The sequence below is a fragment of the Erinaceus europaeus genome, chromosome X (assembly GCF_950295315.1).
Source record: "Erinaceus europaeus chromosome X, mEriEur2.1, whole genome shotgun sequence".
NCBI lineage: Eukaryota > Metazoa > Chordata > Mammalia > Eulipotyphla > Erinaceidae > Erinaceus > Erinaceus europaeus.
This window is the reverse complement of record NC_080185.1, coordinates 3731522-3754571: the sequence shown is the minus strand read 5'-3', so window position 1 is coordinate 3754571 and position 23050 is coordinate 3731522. Positions and strand designations below refer to the sequence as shown.

At 45.2% G+C, this 23050-nt stretch overlaps 1 protein-coding gene across 2 annotated transcripts; it reads right to left on the bottom strand.

The window, feature by feature from the left end:
• Window positions 1–18096: 18096 nt before the first annotated feature.
• Window positions 18097–22411, bottom strand: LOC103120098 (melanoma-associated antigen 10). 2 transcript variants are annotated; one of them, XM_007530467.2, is made up of 3 exons: window positions 22277–22411; window positions 19843–19926; window positions 18097–19546 (listed from the first exon to the last, which is right to left on the bottom strand). In XM_007530467.2, exon 3 carries the CDS (start codon window positions 19518–19520, stop codon window positions 18468–18470), a length of 1053 nt encoding a protein of 350 aa, XP_007530529.2. In that variant the 5' UTR covers window positions 19521–19546; window positions 19843–19926; window positions 22277–22411; the 3' UTR covers window positions 18097–18467. The 2 variants fall into 2 exon arrangements, with proteins under 2 accessions (XP_007530529.2, XP_060038580.1); XM_060182597.1 differs by having other exon boundaries at window positions 19848–19926.
• Window positions 22412–23050: the final 639 nt, after the last annotated feature.

Genomic DNA, 23050 nt, shown 5'->3' with positions numbered 1-23050 from the left:
GTCGTTTTTAGAGAAATGTGAATTAAAACCACATTGTGATTATATCTCACACCTGTAAGAATGGCCTTCACCAACAAAACAGGAAACAAGGAGTGTTAGAGAGGATGTGGAGAGAGAGGAACTCTATCACACTGCTGGTGGGGGTGCAAACTGGTGCAGCCATTATGGAGAAAAATATGGAGAGATCTCTAAACAAATACCAATGGAAGTATCTTGTGATGCAGCAGTTACACTCCTAGGCATTTATACAGACATGAAAGCACTAACTTGAAGGGATATATTCATCCCTTTCTTCACATTATCCAAAACATGGAAGCAACCTAAATACCCACCAACAGATGTCTGGATAAAGAAATTATAGGACATATACTCAATGGAGTACTACTCAGCAATTTAAAAGAACAATATTGTGTCCTTCAGTATAAACTGGATGGAACTGGAGGTGATCATACTTAGTAAAGTAAATTAAGTAAATAACGAAGTGAAGGACAATTGTCAGATGATTTTATTTATATGTGGAATATAGAGAATTGAAACACATGAATTTGAAAAAACAAAAAGTCAACCCATATTTAAGATAATAGGAGAACTATGGTGTTTATTGTTGAGGGGGTAGGACACAGAACTTTGGAGATAAAAGTAGCATGATGTTGGAGGGGACATTCTTATCAGATGTCCTTGAATTTACATTTAGTATCTAACTCAGTTCCTGAATTTCCAGTAAGCTCTCTGTACATTCCTCAAACATAGCTGGGTTATCTGACCAAAGCCTGAGGGTAGCCAAAGCTTCTGGAAATTTAATGTCTTAACCTTTGTTATGGAAGAGGCTACCAGTAAGCTAACTGATAAACAGAAGTCATGTGCTGCCTTTAAACCTGCTATCTTTAGATTCAGCTACCATACCCTAGGTTTTAAGTATCTTTAATCATTCACCCCACTTTGTGTTCTGCTTCTCAAATTTTCGATGTTTTAGAAATATTGTTTATAAAAGTACCCTGCACCTGAAGGCAGTGCCTTTTTGCTGACTCCCACTCACTCCGTCATAGGGTGGAGCTGGTCAGAAAAGGTCACCTCCAGGCTCTCAATTAGACACAAGACTCTAGTCTCTCTGAGTCAACTGTTGAGGCTCATGCATTTCTGGCCCCAACAATGCAACATTGTATGGAACTATATTCCTAGAATAGTTTTGTAAATATATTTCATAAATAACTAATAAAAAAGAAAAGAAATTGGGCTTGGGAGATAGCATAATGGCTCTGCAAAAAGGCTTTTCTGCCTGAGTCACCAAAGGTCCTAGGTTCAATCCCCAGCACCACCATAAACCATGATCAGTGCAAAGAAAGAAAGTAAGAAAGAAAGAAAAGAAGGAAGGAAGGAAGGAAGGAAGGAAGGAAGACTCATAAAATTTTTGCTTATAAAAGGAAGAAGAAAATCAGCAGATTTTTGAAATATATACTGGGCTGGGCCTATGCATCAGGCCCTGGCTTCTATCCCAACACCTCCTGACCACAACAAAGACCGAGCATGTGGAACTCCATTATTAGGGAACTACCACAGTGCTTAAACATTGGTCACTCTAAAAAACAATAAATAAAATTATATATATATATATATATATATATATATATATATATATATATATATATATATATATGGAGAGAGAGAATTAGTTCTGAGAGGCGGCTCCGTAATACAGTCCACATCTCCCATGCATAACAGCCCGAGTTTGGTCCCTGGGACCACACTAAATAGATGTAACAGGTTATACAGAGCCTTGGGAAAATAAGGACCATTTAATTTTAGAAAAGGAGTTTAATAAGGAGTATCATATTCTCTTATTTGCCAAAGATATTTTAAAATAGCATTTAGTGGGAATATTTTTTACTTGTAGGGAATGAAAATTTATAATGATATATTTTAAAATGCTAACTTTAACATTTTCTCCTTTTAGACATTCTGGTTTCTATTTCTATCCATATTAACTGTAATACCTTTCATCTCTTCTCTATTAAAATATAAAATAACAACCTTATGTCAAAATTTTAAATTAATTTTCAAAAGAATTTATAGCGGTTTCTTATGCAGTATGTGACCTTTTGAGATTGGCTTTTTCTTCATTTAGCATAAGACACGAGAGCAATTTCCCCTGAGTAAATTATGGAAAGGCTAGGGGAATCCCAGTCCAGAATTTCATCTCTGGTGCTCTTGGCTCCCTTGGATAGGTCCAGACTTCCATTGGTTGTCAGATGTCTTTTGCCAAAAGATCAAAACAAGAATGGCACAAGAATCAAAACAAGAATGGATTTCCTACCCAAAACACATACCTCCAGTCAAAGCAAGTCAGAAAATAAAAAGATAAGCCCCAACTGAGTGACACTCTTCAAAGCATCAATCTAGTACTCATAACTGTGAAGATCGCAGGAAAAGACCTCAGAAATGGTCAGCACCCTGAGACAGAGACTAGGAAGACATTACAACTCAGAATGATGACATGTCACGAGCAGAAAAAATGGGGAATGAGGTCAAAACTATGGAAATACTGCTTTAGTATTTGTGATCATTGTACACAATGATACGAAGCAGTGCAGAGATGGGGAACTGAGTGTAGGGTACATGTGTACTCTATACAGTCCTCACAACGTCTCTGTAAAATGAAAACTCTTCTAAGTAAAATATTAATTTATAAACTCTGATGCTAACAAGAAGAGGTTAGTGAGAGGGAGTCAAAACTTGAAGTAAAGATCACTCTGGTGGTCAGTTTTCCTCCTGTGTCTCCCAGTCTGGATGCAAATGCAATTCAAGTTCAGTAACTGTTAAGCTAAGTGTGGACAGAGGGAGCCCCGCCACACCCCCACCATGCTTCTATTTCTGATTCAACAGATAATGAAAGAGAGCCTATAGGACACAGAGAGTAGTTCAAATCCCCTTACTACTGCACCTGCCCCACATCCAGGGCATTTCTTTCCTTGGTATTTTCTTCACTTTGTCTCCTAATCTCCTGTCCCCTGTATTGTAAAGGGTGTGCTCTACCAGGTAAGCTATGACTCATCCCCAAATTGATGATTTGCCAAAAGCCATTTCTATACTAGTGAGAATCATGAATATGTGGTGGCAGGAACTGAACTCAGGGCCTACTGTATGCAAGTCATTCAATCTACCTGCTGGCCACCTCCCTGGCTGATCTAATCTAATTTTTTTGTGTAAATTCCCTGCCCCAGTAGCTGTAGACCATCAAGTAAGTCTTTGCAGATTAATAAAGGGGTAGGTTAATTGATGGAAATCAAGTCAGAAGGATACCTGCAATCCTTGTGACATCATAGGACTTGGGACATAGGTCAAGTTATGCTTGAGCTCTTGGTAACACGTGCAGGAAAAAGGGAGCTCCTTATCCCAGGATCCGGAAGAGGCAACCAGGAAGGCCAGCTGAATTGGTTCTTGGGTCAATATTTACATGCAAAAGAATATTCATAGTTGTGCCTGGGGAGGTGGCTCAACAGGTAGATCACAGTGTGTAGACACATGAGGTCCTGACTTTGGTCACTGGTACTATATATGCCAGGCTGCTGCTCCATTTCTCTCCCATTATATAAATCAGCCCTTTAACAATATAAACATAAACGAGTGTTTATCCTGAGAACATGTTATCTGCTAGCACTGTCAGAGGAAGGTCTGACCAGTAGAGGGAAGGTCAGTAAACTTCTACAACTCTACATTTCTTCTCTCCTGCTTTGGGGATGATTGTGAATGGCTTAAGAAGGCCTTTGATGGGCTAGTGAAATAGCTCATTTGGATAGTGCACTGCTTTTCCCTGGGTGTGACCAAGGTTCTAGCCTGGCCCTCAACTCTACCTAAAAAATTAATAGTAAGAAAAGAGACCATTACGTCCAAATAAAGGTTTGTTTTTCTCTGAAAAACAAGACAGCTGCATCCCAGGTGAGTGTATAGCAGAGTAAGCAGATGAAGAACCCCAACTAAAGGACTAGACTGAGGTCCCCCAGGTACCACGGCATGTGACAGAGAGCTTCAGGAAGTGTGTGTGGGCGTACAGAAATGTCTGTGCCACATTCTGAACTCAAGTCAAGGTATTCTTTCAGGGACTGTAGAAAAAATAGGAACCAAAGGCTTGGGATTACTGCCCCAGTGGAGAACCACTGCCACGGTCTCAGTCACCACGCTGGTGGGTCACAGAAGCTGTCCACCAGAGTGTTGCTACAAAGGCATCTGCAGCATCCTCCAACATGGAGCCCAAGTCTTAACGCAAGCACCAGGAAATTCTGAACTGTGTCAGCTTACCCGAAGTAGATTATCAGAACCTAATGTAATCAAGGTAGAAATAAAATATCAGACAAACAAAAAGGAAATGTCAAGATATTTGGAAGGGAAGGAAGACCTATTTAAATAATCCTCTCAAAAAGGGGACCAAACAACATCCCAGGCTACTAAAGCCTGCCCTGAACTGAGCTAAAATGAAAGTACAACCAGCTAGAACTTGTGGAAACAGTTAACACAGCCTTTCAAAAATTTTAAGTATTTGACAATTTATTAAAGATGAAGAAAGAAAAAAAAAAAGCAGCTGGGGAGGTGACTTAGTGAATAGAGTACAGAACTCATATGCCTGAGGTCCCAAGTGTGATCCCAGTGCCACAAATGTGAGAGTGGTGCTCTGGTCTCCCCTCTAATGAAAAATAAATAAACATATCTTAAGAGGTCTGGGTATGGTACACCTGGTTAGGGGCACATGTTACCATGCTCAAGGACCTAGGTTCAAGCCCTGGGTCCTCAACTACAGGGGGGAAGCTACAGGAGTTAAGAAGTACTGCTGCAGGTATTTCTGTCTGTCTCCCTCTCTCCCCACTCCCACTCAGTTTCTCTCTCTCTTATATACATATACATATAATCTCTAAATAAGTAAATAAAACTAATTTTTAAAAAGTCTGCTTTGTTTAAAAAAGCAAACAAATATATCTTAAAAAATAAAAATGGGGGGGCGGATGGTAGTGCACCTGGTTGAGCACACATGTCAAAATACACAAGGACCCAGGTTTGAGCTCCCAGTCCCCACCTGCAGGGGGAAAACTTTGCAAGTGGTGAAGCAGGGCTGCAGGTGTCTCTCTGTCACTCCCCCTCACTATTTCCCCCTTCCCTCTCAATTTCTGGCTGTCTCTATCCAATAAATAAATAAAGATAAAAAATTAAAAATAAATAAATAAATAAATAAATAAAATAGGTAGAAAGCTCTGAATTTAGTAGACTAGCGTTCCCAGTTGGCGGAAGAGAGATAAAAATAACACAAAAATAAAGTTGTAATAGAAAAAGAGAGAAAAATTAGAGGAGACTTATACTCACACAAACCAACGTTCTATGAACTAGCAGACATATGTAATTGCTTATAAATCTGAAATAGTCCGCAAGACTCCTAAGAGTCCCACAAGTGCATCCAGAGGGGCAAGGTCATAATAAGCAAAAACAAGCAGTTATGATTTTGCAAGGGAAGGATGCTGATCAAACATAAAGCTTGGGTTGAGCAAAATAAAAGGGATCAGTCAAGATACTGGTGCTTGCTTTCTTCCAATTTATTCTGCAAAGTGTGAATATGTGCTCTTTTAAAGTAAATTGCTTTCATGTTTTTTCCTTTTTTTCTTGGATGCTTAATAGTTTATAGTACCATTTAATGGTTGTTGGCATAGGGGTAAATTTCTCATCTCACCAACATAGGTGTCTGCAAAACACTCTCACTCCCAAATTAGATACATCATACTATGCCAGGACCTGAGAACCTCCCCTCCCTCCAACCTCCCCAACCTCTACCCTGCTCTCCTTCCCCAGAGCCCTTTGATTTGGTGCAATACACCAGTAGTGGGATTTTTACTTTGTGATGGGACAGAGGTAATTTGAGAGGGAAGATGAAAATTGAGAAGGAGAAAGAGAACCAGCTGCAGCCCTGCTTCACCCTGCAGATGGGGACCAGGGGATTGAACCCAGAACCTTGTGCATGGTAATGCGTGTGTTCAACCAGGTGTGCCACCACCCGGCCCCTGAAACTGTGTGTTTGAAAATGAAGATATTCTAAGATTATCCCCCTGAAAACAAAGATGCACATAATTTTCATAACTGAAAACCTACAGAAATAACTTTGGGTCAGAATTGTTTGGTGAAAACTAGGAATTGATGAGTCTCACAAAGAATTAAGAGGCAGCAAAAGATAGCTTACCCGGTAGGGCATACATTTTACCATGGACAGAGCTTCAGAAGCATGGGTGGCGGGGGGGAGGGGGTCTCTACAGATGGTGGAGCAATACTGTGATGTCACTACCTCTCTCTGCCTGTCTCAACGTGAAATAAAAAGAATGAAAACATTGGCCTGAGAGCAGTGGGATCTAAATATACAAGACACCCGCACCACAAAGCAGAGAACAAATAATGGAGCAGGGAGAGAATTCTTGAGATACAGAATGACATGGGGTCACCTGACTAGCAGAAAACACTGTCCAGCATGTAGTAGGATGGTGCCTGTGAATAGAAGTGTGAAAAGGGGCGACCTGTCATGCAGAAGAGAAGCCAGGAGACTGTGCTCACAAGCAAGCACGTGTTAACCAGAGCAGAGAAACAGTCACCAAAATAATGAGCCCAGTTCTTTTCACAGGGGTCTTCTATTTGTCAAAGATAAGCATATGTTAACTGTGAAGCTGTGGGCTGAATACTAGTCCATTAAAGAAAGCTGGGTCATTGTTATGACAATACTGCCAGGGGGCAATGAAGATTCTGGCCCGAGGCTCATCAATGTCACAAACAAAGCATTTGGAGGATGAATGTTTAGTTTTAGCAGTCTAAATCATATTTGAAAATATTACAGTATTCTGTTATCATGCTAATTCTCATGCTTCTTGGAAGTGTCAAAAATAGTTAAAGTCTTCTTGAACCCTAAGACAACAGGAACCTCACATTTCCACTATAGAGCCTATATTTCCCCCAGTCCCGGAACCTTAGGGTGGGGCCCACTTTTCTGCATGCTGCTCTCAATTCAAATCAAATCACATTGCATCCGCAGATCGCAACCCAATCAACGCAACGAGTGCCACCCCAGCATGCTTCACTTCAGACTGTGACCAGAGACTTCAGGTGTGGAATGACAACCCTTCAGCTTCATCACTCAGGTGAGACCTTTCCTTTCATAGTATTCTCTAATTCCATTCCAGATGTTCCACTCCCCAATAAAGTCCCCAAACATAGATATAGTCCAGGTCCCCTGAAATAGAGCATAGGTTCAACTGTGCCCATAAACTAGGGAAAAATATATACCTGAAAGCAGAAGTACACAAGAGCATGCAGGGAATACCCCCAACACTTCATCTGCACTATTCCAGTCTTTAGGTCCATGATTGTTCAACAATTTGTTTGGCTTTGTATGTTAACTCTCTTTTCAGCCACCAGGTTCTGGATGCCAGCAAGATGCTGACCAGACTTCCCTGGACAGACGATCCCATCAATGTGTACTGGAGCTCCACTTCCTCAGAGCCCCACCCTACTAGGGAAAGAGAGAGGCAGACTGGGAGTATGGATCAACCAGTCAACGCCCATGTTCAGCGGGGAAGCAATTACAGAAGCCAGACCTTCCACCCTCTGCAACCCACAACGACCCTGGATCCACACTCCCAGAGAGATAGAGAATAGGAAGGCTATCAGGGGATGGGATGGGATATGGAGATCGGGTTATGGGAATTGTGCGGAATTGTACCCCTCTTATTCTATGGTTTTGTTAATGTCTTCTTTCTCAAATTAAAAAAAATAGTGAAAGTCGAAGAGAACAGAAGTCACTGGCACTGCCAAGAGCATGAGAAAGACATTGTTGCCAAAATGCTGCATCCTCCCAAGTGTGTGTGGATGTCCACATTAACATGTGTTGAGCGTGAGAGAGAGAGAGAGAGAGAGTGTCCCCCATGGGTCTTTTTCTGGTTTAAATTTGAATGAGTAAATGCTAATTATTAAATATGTGTCATACATAGAACATTTTGGTGTTGAGTATGGATCATAGGACTTCTGGCTTTATTGGATCAACAGGGACCAAATATACATGTTTACCTCAATGAGCAAAAAGCAAGAAAGAGAGAGGGGAGAGGAGAGAGGAGAGAAGAGAGAGGAGAGGAGAGAGAGGAGAGAGGAGAAAGAGAGAGAGAGAGGCAGAGAGAGAGAGAGAATTGTCAAGTTTGTTAACCACCATTCAAAGAAAAGCAGTGTTATCCCTGGCAAGTCAGGGAGCTGAGTCTAGGGATGCTAGTGGCAAGAACCTGGGGCCAAAAGTCCAGGCAGGGCTGGGGAGATAGCATAATGGTTCTGCAAAAACACTTTCATGTATGAAGCTCCAAATTCCCAGGTTCAGTCACTGGAAACCAGAGCTGAACAGTGTTCTGGTCTCTGTGTCTTTCTCTCTGTACTGCTGCATCTGTCTCTCATTAAAACATCTTATGTATTTCAAAAAACCATTAAATATATGTATCTTCTAAAATCTCCATGCAGTAGTGGCAGTACAGAGTGAAGTGGCCAGAGACTGTAGATCTGGGAGTGATTCCTGCCTCACAGCTCACGGGGTTCACATACACAGAAAAGCCTGGCCTTAAAAGTGAGGAAATAGTAGCCTTACTCTAAACACTGCTTTTATCTTGCCTAATAGAGTTTATAAGCAATACCCAAAAGGATTGTGCTGTGTCTTAAGTAACTTCATTGTGTCACAGAACAAAGCTCAAGAGTCTCTATTTATAGAATCACAAATCCAGCTCTAAACACAGTCAAAGTCAGTGTCTGACATCCAATAAAAATTACCAGTCAGACCAGAGAGGTAACTCACAAAGTAAGGTGTGAGCTTTGCTGTGCAATGGGCCTGGGCTTTAATCCCAGCAACATATAGGAGCTGGCATTCTGTGTGTGCATGGGGGGAGGAATCTCTGGTGCAATGGTGTCTCTCCCTCAGTCTCTCTCTCTGAAATGATGTTGGCCCAAGAGTGGTGAAATCACAGACATGTGAGACCTGAAAAGAAATTAATAACAGTTTTGTATTAATTATAACATGGATAAGTAAAAAAGGATAAGTAACCTAGGTGTCCAACAACAGATGAGTGGCTAAGAAAGCTGTAATATATATACATGATAGATTAGTACTCAGCTGTTAAAAATGAGGAATTCATGGTCTTCACCTCATCTTGCATGGGACTTGAAGGAATTATGTTAAGTGAGATAAGCCAGAAAGAAAAGAATGAATATGGAATGATTTCATTGATGGACAGAACTTAAGAAACAAGAACAGAAAGGGGAGACACAAAGGAAAACTTGAGCTGGTTTGCTATATAGCACCAAAGCAAAGGCCTCTGGGGAAAGATAACAGGGAGGGGGTGGAGGAGGAGGTCTTTCCGGTCCCGGTGCATGATGGTGGAACAGGGCTTAATTTAGAAATGAGAGTCTTTTGCAGACACCTATCATGGCTAGGTGGGAAAATGTATCCATTTCCCAACAACTATACTATAAGCCATTAATATCCAAATTAGAAAAAAGCGTTTGCAAGGTATAGCAATACAACTTTCCAAAGTGAAACACACAGGATATCTATTTATTAGATTGGGACAGAGAGAAATCAAGAAAGAATTGGATCATTAGAGGAAGACAGAGACATTTGCAGCAATGCTTCACTACTTGCTAAGCATCGCCCCCTGCAGGTGGGGACTAAGGGCTTGGACAGCATTTTGTCATGGCATGAAGCAAATTCAAATACCTACATCTGGGGATCTGGAACAGCAGAAAGTGGTACAGATAGAAAAAAATATTCAAATAAATAGTATCCATGTTTGATGACAATTATAAACATAACAGTTAAAAAAGCTAGGGTGCCAAGAAAAAGAAATATGAAGAAAACAATACCAAAGTGTAATATGATATAATTACCAAAGTGTAATAAGATATAATTACTTGAAAACAAAGATAAAGAGAAACATCTTTTAAAAGTACTGAGAGAAAAAGAGGAAACATGAAATAAGATCACCTGAGATCACAAAAAGATGAGACTTGGACTTTTTTGGGAACCCACTAAGTCACCAGTTAGTGTAAAAAAGTGTGGCTCATGGACAGCGAGGAGCCTAAGGAGAGACTCCTGGGGCGAAAGCCCATATCTACTCCTGAGCTACTGATAACAGTCTAGCAGTTTGCCAGCTGAGGAGCCACCTCCAGTCTGTTTTTACCAACAAAAAGACTGCTGAAGGGAGGACAGAAACTCCCCCTAAGGCTCACCAAATGCAACTGTGAGTCTCCATTGTTACTGCCCCTCAGAGGTTGGGCAGTGGGGAGGCCCTGTGCCGATATCTGGGACAGAGAACTGACTGGGAAACTCAGGAGAAGATCTACATCCCAGTGGTCTAGAGGTGGGGATGCACAGTGGGAGCCTTTCCACATTGTTCTCCTGATGAGAACATGGTGAATAATTGCCTCAGAACAAACAGACTGTAAATGACACTTGTTTAGAAATACACAGGGCCAAGTTGTGCTGCCCGGCTTGGTTCTGGTTGCCAGCAGAGAAGCTGAAGTGAGCCCAGGGCTTTGGATCCTCAGGGCATGGGAGTCACTTTGCATAAATACTGTGCTATCTCTCCCCCATACTGCTTTGTCTCTTGATCAAGAGTGAATGATGGAGCTAAAAAGAAAACCTACTTGTAGGTTAAAAAAAAAAATCCCTCAGGCTACTGTAGCTTACAGGGAAGAAAAAGAAGAAAAGATGTTTTAACAGCCACTGTGTTTCAACTCAGGGATTGAGATAACATTGAAACAGTGTTAATTTCCACAACTGTGGACTCTTTAAGTACCTTAGTTACACAAAAGTCAATCCAGGCTAGAGTGATCAGTGGACTGAAAAGTACAGAGAGAGCAACCTCTTAACACACTATATACAACCATTAAACCAAGAAGAAACAAAGGAGAAATGAACCAGGACAAAAGCCCAGATAAAACCCCCCAAAGGTAGAAGCACATACAAATGAGGACAACATCCAAACTCTAATTGAGACATTAGTCATAGGAATAAGGAAAGAGTTTGAAAGAAATGTCATCAGAAATGAGGAAACAACAAATGAGACTCTGAAGGAAAACACTAACTCTCTGGAGGTAATTAGAGAGAAGAAAGCTGAAATAACTGAGCAAAGAGCACAACTAGCTGAACAAGCTAATACAGAACAGGATAACAAAAGAGCTGATCTACATAAAATAACAGAGGGGAGAGAGAATAGAAGTAAAGGCAGAAAACAGAATTAGCAAGATAGAGGAAGAATTGGAGAAAACTAAAAAAGAAGTAAGAGATCTCAAAAAGAGATTAAGAGATACTGAAAACAACAGAAGAGACATATGAGATGACTTCAAAAGAAATAGTATATGTGGGGGTTGGGCAGTAGCGCAGCAGGTTACGTGCACATAGCACGAAGCACAAGGACCAGCATAAGGATCCCAGTTCGAGCCCTTGGCTCCCCACCTGCAGGGGGAGTCTCTTCACAAGTGATGAAGCAGGTTTGCAGGTGTCTATCTATTTATCCCCCTCTCTGTCTTCCCCTCCTCTCTCCATTTCTCTCTGTCCTACCTAACAATGATAGCAATAACAACAGTAACAACGATAAACAAAAAGGGGAACAAAAGGGAAAAAATAGCCTCCAGGAGTAGTGGATTCATAGTGCAGGCACCGAGCCCCAGCAATAACCCTGGAGGTAAAAGAAAAAAAAAAGAAAGAAAGAATATACATATTATAGGCCTACCAGATGAATAGAGGGAGGGGAAGAAAACATCCTACAGGATAAAATAGCTGAGAACTTCTCTAGTCTAGACAACATAAAATACATAAAGGTTCAAGAAGCCCAGAGGGTCCCAAACAGAATTAACCCAGAGTTAAAGACATCAAGACATATCATATTTAGAATGAAAAGGAATAAGGATAAAGAAAATATTCTGAGTGCTGCAAGAGAAAAACAGAGTCTATTACAGAGGAAAACCCATAAGATTAGCAGCATATTTCTCCACACAAAAATTACAGGCCTGAAGAGAATGGCAAGATGTATATCAAGCTCTCAATGAGAAAAGTTGAAAACCAAAAATACTGTATCCTGCTCGACTATCATTCAGACTAGATGGAGGCATAAAAACCTTCTCAGACAAGTAACAGTTAAAGGATCAACTATCACCAAGCCTTCCATGAAAGAACTTCTGACAGCTCTCCAATAAACAATCAGATCACCATAAACATGCCATATATCAGAATACTCTAAAAATCTAAAATAATGGTGTTAAATTATCTTCATTCTATAATATCAATAAATGTCAATGGCCTGAATTGTCCTATTAAAAGACACAGAGTACCCCACACCTATGGACATCTAATCTTTGATAAGGGGGCCCAAAGGATTAAATGGAAAAAGGAGGCTCTCTTCAATAAATGGTGCTGGGAAAACTGGGTGGCAACATGCAGAAGAATGAAATTGAACCACTTTATCTCACCAGAAACAAAAATCAACTCCAAATGGATCAAAGACCTAGATGTTCAGACCAGAAACAATCAAATACTTAGAGGAAAACATTGGTAAAAAAGTTTGCCACCTACACCTCAAGGACATCTTTGATGAATGAAACCCAATTGCAAGGAAGACTAAAGCAGAAACAAACCAATGGGACTACATCAAATTGAAAAGCTTCTGCACATCCAAAGAAACTATCACACAAACAAAGAGACCCCTCACAGAATGGGAGAAGATCTTCACATGCCATACATCAGACAAGAAACTAATCACCAAAATATATAAAGAGCTCAGCAAACTTAGCACCAAAAAAGCAAATGACCCCATCCAAAAATGGGCAGACGATATGAACAAAACATTCACCTCAGAGGAGATACAAAAGGCTAACAAACATATGAAAAACTGCTCTAGGTCACTGATTGTCAGAGAAATGCAAATTAAGACAACACTAAGATACCACCTCACTCCTGTAAGAATGGCATACATCAAAAAGGCCAGCAGCAACAAATGCTGGAAAGGTTCTGGGGACAGAGGAACCCTTTTACATTGCTGGTGGGAATGTCAATTGGTACAGCTTCTGTGGAGAGCAGTCTGGAAAACTCTCAGAAGGCTAGATATGGACCTTCCATATGATCCAGTAATTCCTCTCCTGGGGTTATACCCCAAGGACTCCATAACACCCAACCAAAAAGAGGTGTTTACTCCTATGTTCATAGCAGCACAATTCATAATAGCTAAAACCTGGAAGCAACCCAGGTGCCCAACAACAGATGAGTGGCTGAGAAAGTTGTGGTATATATGCACAATGGAATACTATGCAGCTATCAAGAACAATGAACTCACCTTCTCTGACCCATCTTGGACAGAGCTAGAAGGAATTATGTTAAGTGAGCTAAGTCAGAAAGATAAAGATGAGTATGGGATGATCCCACTCATCAACAGAAGTTGAGTAAGAAGATCTGAAAGGGAAACTAAAAGCAGGACCTGACCAAATTGTAAGTAGGGCACCAAAGTAAAAACCCTGTGGTGAGGGGTAGACATGCAGCTTCCTGGGCCAGTGGGGGGTGGGAGTGGGTGGGAGGGATGGGTCACAGTCTTTTGGTGGTGGGAATGGTGTTTATGTTCACTCCTAGTAAAATGTAGTCATATAAATCACTAGTTAATTAATATGAGAGGGGGGGAAATTAAGACACAGAGTAGGAAGATGGATCAGAAAACTAAACTCAACCATATGTTGTCTTCAAGAATCCCACCTAACTCAAGACAAACACAGACTCAAAGTGAAAGGAAGGAAAACAATCATACAAGTCAGTTGACCACAAGAAAGGGCAGGAGAAGCTATTCTTATATCTGACATGATACACCTTAAAATAAATAAAATAAAAAAAAGATAGGGATGGACATTAGTGCTCAGAGGATGAGTCAATCAAGGGGACTTAACAATTATCAAGATCTATGTCCCCAATGAAAGGCCATCTAAATATATCAAACATAGCCTGAAAGAGCTATAGCAATATATTAATAGCAACAAAGTAATAGTAGGGGATGTCAGTACCCCACTCTTTCTTTTTTTTTTTTTAAATCTTTTTTATTTATTTATTTATTCCTTTTGTTGCCCTTGTTGTTTTGTTGTTGTAGTTATTATTGATGTCATCGTTGTTGGACAGGACAGAGAGAAATAGAGAGAGGAGGGGAAGACAGAGAGGGGGAGAGAAAGACAGACACCTGCAGACCTGCTTCACCGCCTGTGAAGTGACTCCCCTGCAGGTGGGGAGCCGGGGGCTCGAACCGGGATCCTTTCGCTTGTCCTTGTGCTTAGCGCCACCTGCGCTTAACCCCCTGCGCTACCGCCCGACTCCCTGTACCCCACTCTTTCAACATAACAGATCATTATGGCAGAAAATCAATAAAGAAACAAGGGAGATAAATGAATAGATAGATAAACTAGAATTGTTGGACATTTTCAGAGCCATTCACCCAGGGTCAGCAAATTCAAGAGCACTGAAATCATCCCAAGCATCTTCTCAGACCAGAGTGGAATTAAATTAACACTTAACAATAAACAAAAAAAGTTAGTAAAAATCCCAAAATACTGAAACTCAAAAGTACACTACTTGACAACTACTGGGTCAAAGAGGAAATTAAGGAAGAAATCATACTGTTTTGAGAGTTCAAGGAAATGAAGACGCAAACTATCAAAATATTTGGGACACAGGTAAGACAGTTCTGAGAGGGAAATTCATAGCCATACAAGCTCATATTTGGAAACAAGAAAAGGCTCATATAAACAGTCTGAGTGCATACCTTAAACACATAGAAAGAGAAGCACAAAGAAACCCTAGAGCAGCCAGAAGGACTGAAATAACTAAAGTTAGGGCAGAAATTGATAACATTGAAAATAAGAAAACCATGTGATCAATGAAAGTAAATATTGGTTCTTAGAAAGAGTAAACAAAATCAACAAACCTTTACCCACCCTTACAATAAAGGGGGGAGAGAAGACCCAAATAAATCAGATTGTAAATGAAAGAGGATATATCACAGCAAACACCACAGAAATTCAACTTATCATGCCAGGCTTCTATGAACAACTATCTGCCACCAAGCCAGAGAACCTGGATGAAATTGCCGAGTTCCTAGATACATACAAACTTTCAAAATTAAATAAAAAGGAACTAGAAAATAAGAACAGGCCAATCACAGCCAAATAAATAGAAACAATTATCAAAAACCTTCCCAAGAATAGAAGTCCTGGACTAGATGGTTTTACAAATGAATTCTACAAAACTTTCAAGGAAGAGTTAACCCCTCCACTTTTAAAATTCTTCCAAAAGACTGAAGGCACAGTAATACTCCTTCCAGTTTCTATAAAGCCAACATCATTCTAATACTAAAAGCAGACAGGGACATAACAAAAAAAGAAAACTACAGACAAACATCTCAGATAAGCATAGATGCTAAAATATTGAACAAAATTCTAGTCTACCGGATATAGCAGTATATTAAAAAGATTGTTCTTAATGACCTAGTTGGGTTTATCTCAGGAATGCAAGGTTGGTTTAATATACATAAATCAATCAACGTGATCCACCACATCAGTAAATGCAAGACCAAAAACTACATGGTTATATCAATAGATGCAGAGAAAGCCTTTGACATAATGGTTTTTGGATTTTTTTTTTTCTGAAATACAAACCCTCCAAGAGCTCCTAGCCTAAATAGAGTCCTGCAGGACACAGTGATGCCAGGTGGGAGTCAGGATCTGTCATTTTTTGTTTGTTTAGTTTTACCAGAGCACTGCTCAGCTCTGGTATATGGTGTTGTGGGAGACTGAACCTGGGGCTTCAGGCATGATAGTCTTTTGCAGAACCTTTATGCTATCTTATATATAAGATATATATATATATATATATATATACATATACATATGACAGATATATGATATTTATCTTATTGGATAGAGACAGAAATTGAGAGGAGAGGGGAAGACAGAGAAGAAAAGAAGGAGACACCTGCAGCTCTGCTTCACTGCTTGTGAAGCTTGCCCCCTGCAGGGGGGAGCCAGGGGCTTGGACCTGGGTCTTTGTGCACTGCAGTGTGTACATTTAGCCTTTATGCTATCTCTTCCACTTGTGAGTCAGGATCTGCACACAGGAAGAGCAGGGGAAGTGCACGGTCAAGGCTCAGGTTCATGTCTAAGAGATACTTGGGGGATTCAGGGTTTAAGGATAGTTGCTGTGAATGGGGTGGGAGGTTGTTTATGTAGCCATAACTGCACCATGTTAAAAAGGTGGGGATTGGGGCAGAGCTGGAAGTCCCAGGGGTATCTGTATGTGACTACTGAGAGCCCAAGGGCCTGGCTGGTGGTTGTTCTTTCTGCACCCCAGCATCCTAGCACAGTGAAAAAACAAGTGCACAAATTCCAGGCATTTGAATCCTACTTATTCCCAGTGTGATCTCCAGATCTGAGTTTCTCTTTAAAAAAAATCAAACAATATATACAACATATATATATATATACATATATATATATATACATATATATATATATATGTATGTGTATATATATATATATATATATATATATATATATATATATATATATATATATATGGTGCTAGACAGAATGTGTTTTTTTTCTTCTCCTGGTTACTGTTTCTCCAAACTCCAGTTTCTGCCAGCACCACATCCTATCCCATCCAAAAACAAAAACAAACTCCACTCTCTCCTGAATTCTTTCCACCTCCACCTCTCTCTCCTCCCACAGGCAGAATTAAGTGCTCTGTCATTATCTTCTCCTTTGTTTTCTTGCCCCTAGCTCTCAGCTTGTGTGTGAGACATTTACTGCATGGATGGAAGCGGAATGAATGAATCATAGATAGGACTGGAAAAATGGACTCATCTCAGTGGCCTCTGGTTCCACATTTTGGAATGTGAAAGTAGATGACATTTTTGACAGTGAAGGATACTCACATATGGTGATGTTTGGGAGTCCCCGTGGGGTGGCATTGTCTGGGCTAACATTTCTGAACACTTTAAAGGTGAACACACTTCCTCCACTATGACCCTATGCCCATGTCCACATGTAAGTTGCCTCTGAGCAGGGGCTGAAATCTGGAGGGATTTAAATAAGGGGGACGTGTCTATTTTCATAAATGGCTTTGTATCCATAGTCTATGCACCATGCTCTGCCACCTTTGCCAGCAACTTCTCTGGATGGTTCAGGGATAGATGAAGCAGCTATTACCAGAACTGAGAAGTAACTACAAACTGATAAAAGGGACGAAAGTCAAAATCAAATGACAGGATGACAAAAGTTTGTGTGGCTGAGTGCAGATGAATTTGGATGCAGTTGGGCAGATCATCTCTGTTGGTGGAGCCCTGCATGCTTCACCATCATGGCTTCGATGTAATTGTGCCATCCCTGCTGTTAAGGGCGGTGGCCCAGCACAGCCAGATGACCTGTGGGGAGCAGGAGTACTCTGGGTCCCTGGGCAGGTGACACTGGGCTGTGCCAATGGGAGGAGAGGCAGTGGTGATCAACTGTGTGGGTTTCAGAGGTCAGGTTCCATAGCTTAACAGGTCACACGGGGGTGGGGGTGGGGGGCAGAGGATTCAGGAAGTTCTGAACTTAGAAGAAATCAGCTCAAGGAGTCCTGGAACTTGGCCCAAGAGCTCTAGGTGAATAAAGTCAGAAAGTGAACTCGAGAAGTTCCATTCACAGTCACTTCATCCCCATCCTGATTTGTGCCTGCCTTTGGAGCTCTGGTCTGCCACCAGAGAAACACTGTGCAACTGGGAATAGCAGCCCGAAGCAGAGGCCCAGAGAAGATCTGGAAAGGAACTAGTGGACAGGAGCTGCACTGATTACTATCCCACTGATTTTACTTTTTTGGATAAGGAATAAAGTTGTCCCCCACCCCCTGGAAAATGACAAGAGAACTGAGGAGCTAGTGGACAGGAGCTGCACTGATTACTATCCCAATGCTTTTACTTTTTTGGATAAGGCAAGGAACAAAGTTGCCCCCGTCCCATCCCCTGAAAAATGACAAGAGAATTGAGGAGCTATTTGATTTTTTGGTTTTACTGCTGGGACCTTTCACATAAGTATAGATTCCTCTTCCAAAGGCACATTATCTTATGTAGAGTAGAAAGCATGAGGAGGTTTTTCCGATGCCTTACAGAGCACCCAGTGACAGCGTGGCCAGCAAAGTTTGTAAGCTCTGTCATCCTCTGGGGTGCTGTAGGTGAGCTGGAAGCTAGTAAACCTCCTTGTAGACGTCACAGTGCTTCAGATGCCAAAATGATATTGAGTGGAGAAGTCACCCCACTGAAGAGGAAGACAAAGATGTTCTTCATTGTGGTTCCTGCCCTCGCCCCAGTCTGGCCCTCCACTCCTTAAGCTTGTCATCATAGTGGAGGGACCTGCCCCAGATTTCACTTGGGGCTGAGGCTTCTGGAAGGCACTCCAGGACTTGCTCCGACCGTGCTAGGCAGCTCATCTACTTTGTCCTGGCTTTGATCCTGTCGTTCTTTCAAGGCCTTTTCATACCATAAAGGGAAAGCTCTGGGATCACTCTCATTAATATTAGCCAGGAATTGGAGAATTTTCAGCTTGTTGGTCTCCATGTGGGCCCTAGAGCCCCACAGGAAGTCATAGCGGGGAGGCCAGCTGCCCGCGGCCTGCTCGTACTGTAAATAACGCTCCTGCACCCATACTCTAGTCAACAGCTCCCTGGGCTCCCCGTAGATGTCATGTTTCTGACCCGAGTAGACTCCCATCACACGCAGAGCATCCCAGACCTCCTCTTCTGAGGCCCTCTCTCCCTCCATGTAGATGACGCTCAGGACGAGCACAAGAATGCCCATCTTGGGGAGGCTGTCTGTGGAATCCAGCGTGAGGCCCAGGGTGTTGACCAGAGTAAAGATGTTACTGTCTGGTTCTAGCTCTTGAACATCTACTCCAAACACCAGCTGCATGCACGCAGATGCCTGCCTGAAGGTGTTGGCAAAGTGCTCCTGCTCCCCTTGCAGGACCCGACTCAGCATCTCGGCTTTGGACGTGTGCTCCTTACAGCGGTATTTCTGCAGCAAAAAGGCTACCATATCTGACACCTTATCGTGTGATGTACTTCTGGGCGGGGCCCGACAGCTTAACTGGGCCTGCCATGAGGTGCTGGGGCCCTCATCCTCATCCTCATCCTGTTCTTCGGCAGCCTCCCCTGAGGGATGGCTGTTCTCCCAGGTGACGTAGAAGCTGGCAGATTCAGGACTTGAGGAGAGGCTACCTACGTCGTCCTCTGACAACTCATCTTCTGGGGTGCTGGAGGTGAGGGGGTAGCAGGAGGAAGAGGTGGTGGAGGAGAAGCATGGGGAGGGCCAAGACTGAGAGGAGCTAGAGGAGGACGATGACGAACAATCATCACCAGTCCCCTCACCGAAGGACTGGGTGCCACTCACAGCTCGATGGTGGTTCAGGTTTCCAGGCATGGTGACTCCACGGGCAGCTGGCAAGCCTGTGGGCAAAGGTGGCTGGTGGGCCTCGGGCTGAGGTGGTGGGAGACAGGGAGTGTAGATCGTCAGCCGAGAAGCACACCCTTGGGGGCTGTGGCAAAAGTGCCTTACTCTTTTGGGGTGCCTGGGGCCACACAGGACGGTGTGCTCTGGGCACATGTCCCCGGAGAAACTCAAAGAAGGGGGGAAGTGGGGCCTCGGCATGAAGTCACCACCACTTAAGCTTCTGAGGCTGGCAGAAGAGCAGGGCAGGGTACTGTGGGGGTCCCTCGGGGCTCCTTCAAGCCAGGCACCTTACCTCACCTGTACTCCTGTCGTGTTGTCCTCCTTGGCTAGGTGACAGGTGGATTCGTGTCTCAGACTGTGATTGGGGAGTGGGCAGCTGAGAGACAAAAAGAGGTGAAAGGTGGAGGCAGCTCAGGAGCACAGAAATACAGCCCTGGGCCACCGAGCCAGCAGGGTGAGGCAGCACTCCTGGGCCTCACTCAGTGTCCTGTCCCCTGGGTCCCTTCCCTCTGTAGGCTGAGGCAAAACTCACAGAACGCGCCAATTTCTCTGAGCATGGGCGCCTACCCCAACTCCCAGCCTCCCACCTCCACCGCCCACACCGTCCCACCTTCCTCCCTTCCCCCACCCACACCCTCCCATCTCCCTTCCGCCTACCAGCCCCTCCCTCCCCCTCCAACATCCCCTCCCTCCCCTCCCACCTCCTCCCCTCCCACGTCCCCCTCCCACGTCCCCCTCCCAACCCCTCCTGCCTCCCCTCCCCTCCCCTCCCCTATCAACCCCTCCCAACCCCTCCCGCCTCCCCTCCCCTATCAACCCCTCCCACCCCCTCCCACCTCCCCTGCCACCTCCCCTCCCAACCCCTCCTGCCTCCTATCCCCTATCTACCCCTCCCACCCCCTCAACCTCCCCTCCCACCTCCCCTTCCCTCCCCCTCCCTCCCCCTCCCACCTCCCTCCCACCTCCCTCCTACCCCTCCCCTCCCTCCCCCACCTCCCCTCCCACCCCCCTCCCACCCCCTTCCTACCCCCACTCCCACCCTCCTCCCACCTCCCCTCCCCCACCCACACTCTCCCATCTCCCTTCCCCCTACCAACCCCTCCCTCCCCCTCCCATCTCCTCCCACCTCCCTCCTACCCCTCCCCTCCCTCCCCCACCTCCCCTCCCTCCCCCTCCCACCTCCCTCCCCCTCCCACCTACCCCTCCCCTCCCTCCCCCACCTCCCCTCCCTCCCCCACCTCCCCTCCCACCCCCCTCCCACCCCCCTCCTACCCCCACTCCCACCCTCCTCCCACCTCCCCTCCCCCACCCACACCCTCCCATCTCCCTTCCCCCTATCAACCCCTCCCTCCCCCTCCCATCTCCTCCCACCTCCCCTCCCTCCCCCTCCCCACCTCCCCTCCCACCCCTCCCACCTAGCCCTCCCACCCCCCTCCCACCACCCTCCGCTCGCAACCCCTCCCACCCCCCACCTCCCCTCCCACCCCCCACCTCCCCTCCCACCGCCCCACCTCCCCAACCCTCCCCTCCCTCCCCTACCTCCTCCCACCTCCCCTCCCAACCCCTCCAGCCTCCTCTCCCCTACCTACCCCTCCCACCCTCCTCCCACCTCCCCTCCCCCACCCACACCCTCCCATCTCCTTTCCCCCTACCAACCCCTCCCTCCCCCTCCCACCTCCTCCCACCTCCCCTCCCTCCCCCTCCCACCTCCCCCCCACCTCCCCCCATCTCCCCAACCCTCCCCTCCCTCTCTCCCCCACCTCCTCCCACCTCCCCTCCCAACCCCTCCAGCCTCCTCTCCCCTAACTCCCCCTCCCACCGCCACTCCCCCCTCCCACCACCTCCCACTTCCACCCCTTCCCACCTCCCACTCCCACCTCCTTCCACCTCCCCCTCCCACCTCCCCTCCCTCCTCCCCTCCCTCCTCCTACTTCCCTTCCCACTCCCTTCCCCTCCCACCTCCTCCCACCTACCCTCCCACTCCCTCCTCTCCCACCACCCTTCCCCTCCCACCTCCCCTCCCACTCCCTCCCCCTCCCACCTCCCCTCCCCTGCCTCCCCCTTCCACCCCCTCTTTCCCCCTCCCACCTCCCCTCCCCCTGCCTCCCCTCCCTCCCCCTCCCACCTCTTCCCACCTCCCCTCCCTCCCCTCCAACCTCCCCTTCCCCTCTCCCCTGTCTCCCCTCCCCCTCCCACCTCCCCTCCCTCCCCGTCCTACCCCGTCCCCCCTTCCACCCACCTCTCAGACCCTCCCACCTCCAACTTCCTGGCCCCTCCCACCATCCCCCGACCTCCCCTCATCCCCCTCCCACCCTCCCACCTCCAACCTCCCTACCCCCTCACAACCTCCCACCCCTCACACCTCCCCCGTCCCTTCTCCCCCATCCCCCCTCACACCCCCTCCCACCTCCCCTGTTCCCCCACCTCACCCCGCCCCTTCCCACCCTTTCCCCCCTCCCCCTCTCTTTCCCATAGTACAGCTCCATCTGGGTTTTCTCAGTGATATCCTTATTACCCCAATCTCCACACCTTGATTCATGGCAGTCCCAGTGCCAGCCCACTGTAGGTCTCAGTCTGAATGCCCTCCTATCAGCTATTGGACATAACATCTCTGGTGGAAAGCTACTCTTGAATAGTTCTATGCCTAGCAGCAGGCACAGGCTTCCGTGGGAGCCACCTCTATTCTGGGGTTCACGATGCCCTCATCTGTCGCTCAGGGTCCTTACCTTCAAATCAGGGCGAGACTGGTTTCGGTACACTGGCCAGATGTCTCACAATTTAGCTCAGAATACCGTTCCTCCAGCAGTCTAAGCGAAGTTAAGAACTTCAACAGTTGGCACTACTGCCGTGAGGTTAGCCTGTCTTCACACCAAGGGTGCCTTTCTCTTCTGAGCCACAGTCCCCTCAGTTACCCTAGTCACCAACAGGCCCCACCCCTGCCCCTTTGTGACGTGAACCCAACCCATTCTGACCAAAGCCTTGACTCCCAGAGACGTCCTCTCCCTATTGGGCCAGACTTTCTGGGGCCTCCTCAGGACGATGGCAGGGGCAGAGTGGGTCTGATAGGCCCTCTATTCTGACATGGAGTTTCTTCACCCCCCCCCCAAGGCTCCTTACCTTGACTTCCGCAGCTCTGGAGGCCCCCTCTATCTGCCAATCTGATTAAGCACCCCTCTGTCCAATAAAAAGAGAAGTTTGATGAGGATTAATGTGACCTGGAACTCCGGAACTCCGGAACAAGGGCAGCCCTAGGTCCACCCCTGCCCCTGCCTCTTCTCTTAAATTCATCTCTTTCTGGCCACCATTCTTATTATTCTGAGACCCCACACATAATAGTTGAAAATTAGGGGAACCCTCATCTTGAAAGCCCTGCCAGGGGCCCCAGAATTGTCAGCAAATTTCAAGTTAAATTCCCCATTTCCCGGGGAGGGTGGATCCTCTAGTCGGTATCCTCTAGTCGGTATCCTGATCCTGGCTCTTGGAGCCTTGAATTAGTGCTG

Excerpts from the sequence above, each read along its gene's own strand:
- LOC103120098 (XM_007530467.2), bottom strand. The coding sequence starts at position 19,520 with ATGCCTGGAAACCTGAACCACCATCGAGCTGTGAGTGGCACCCAGTCC.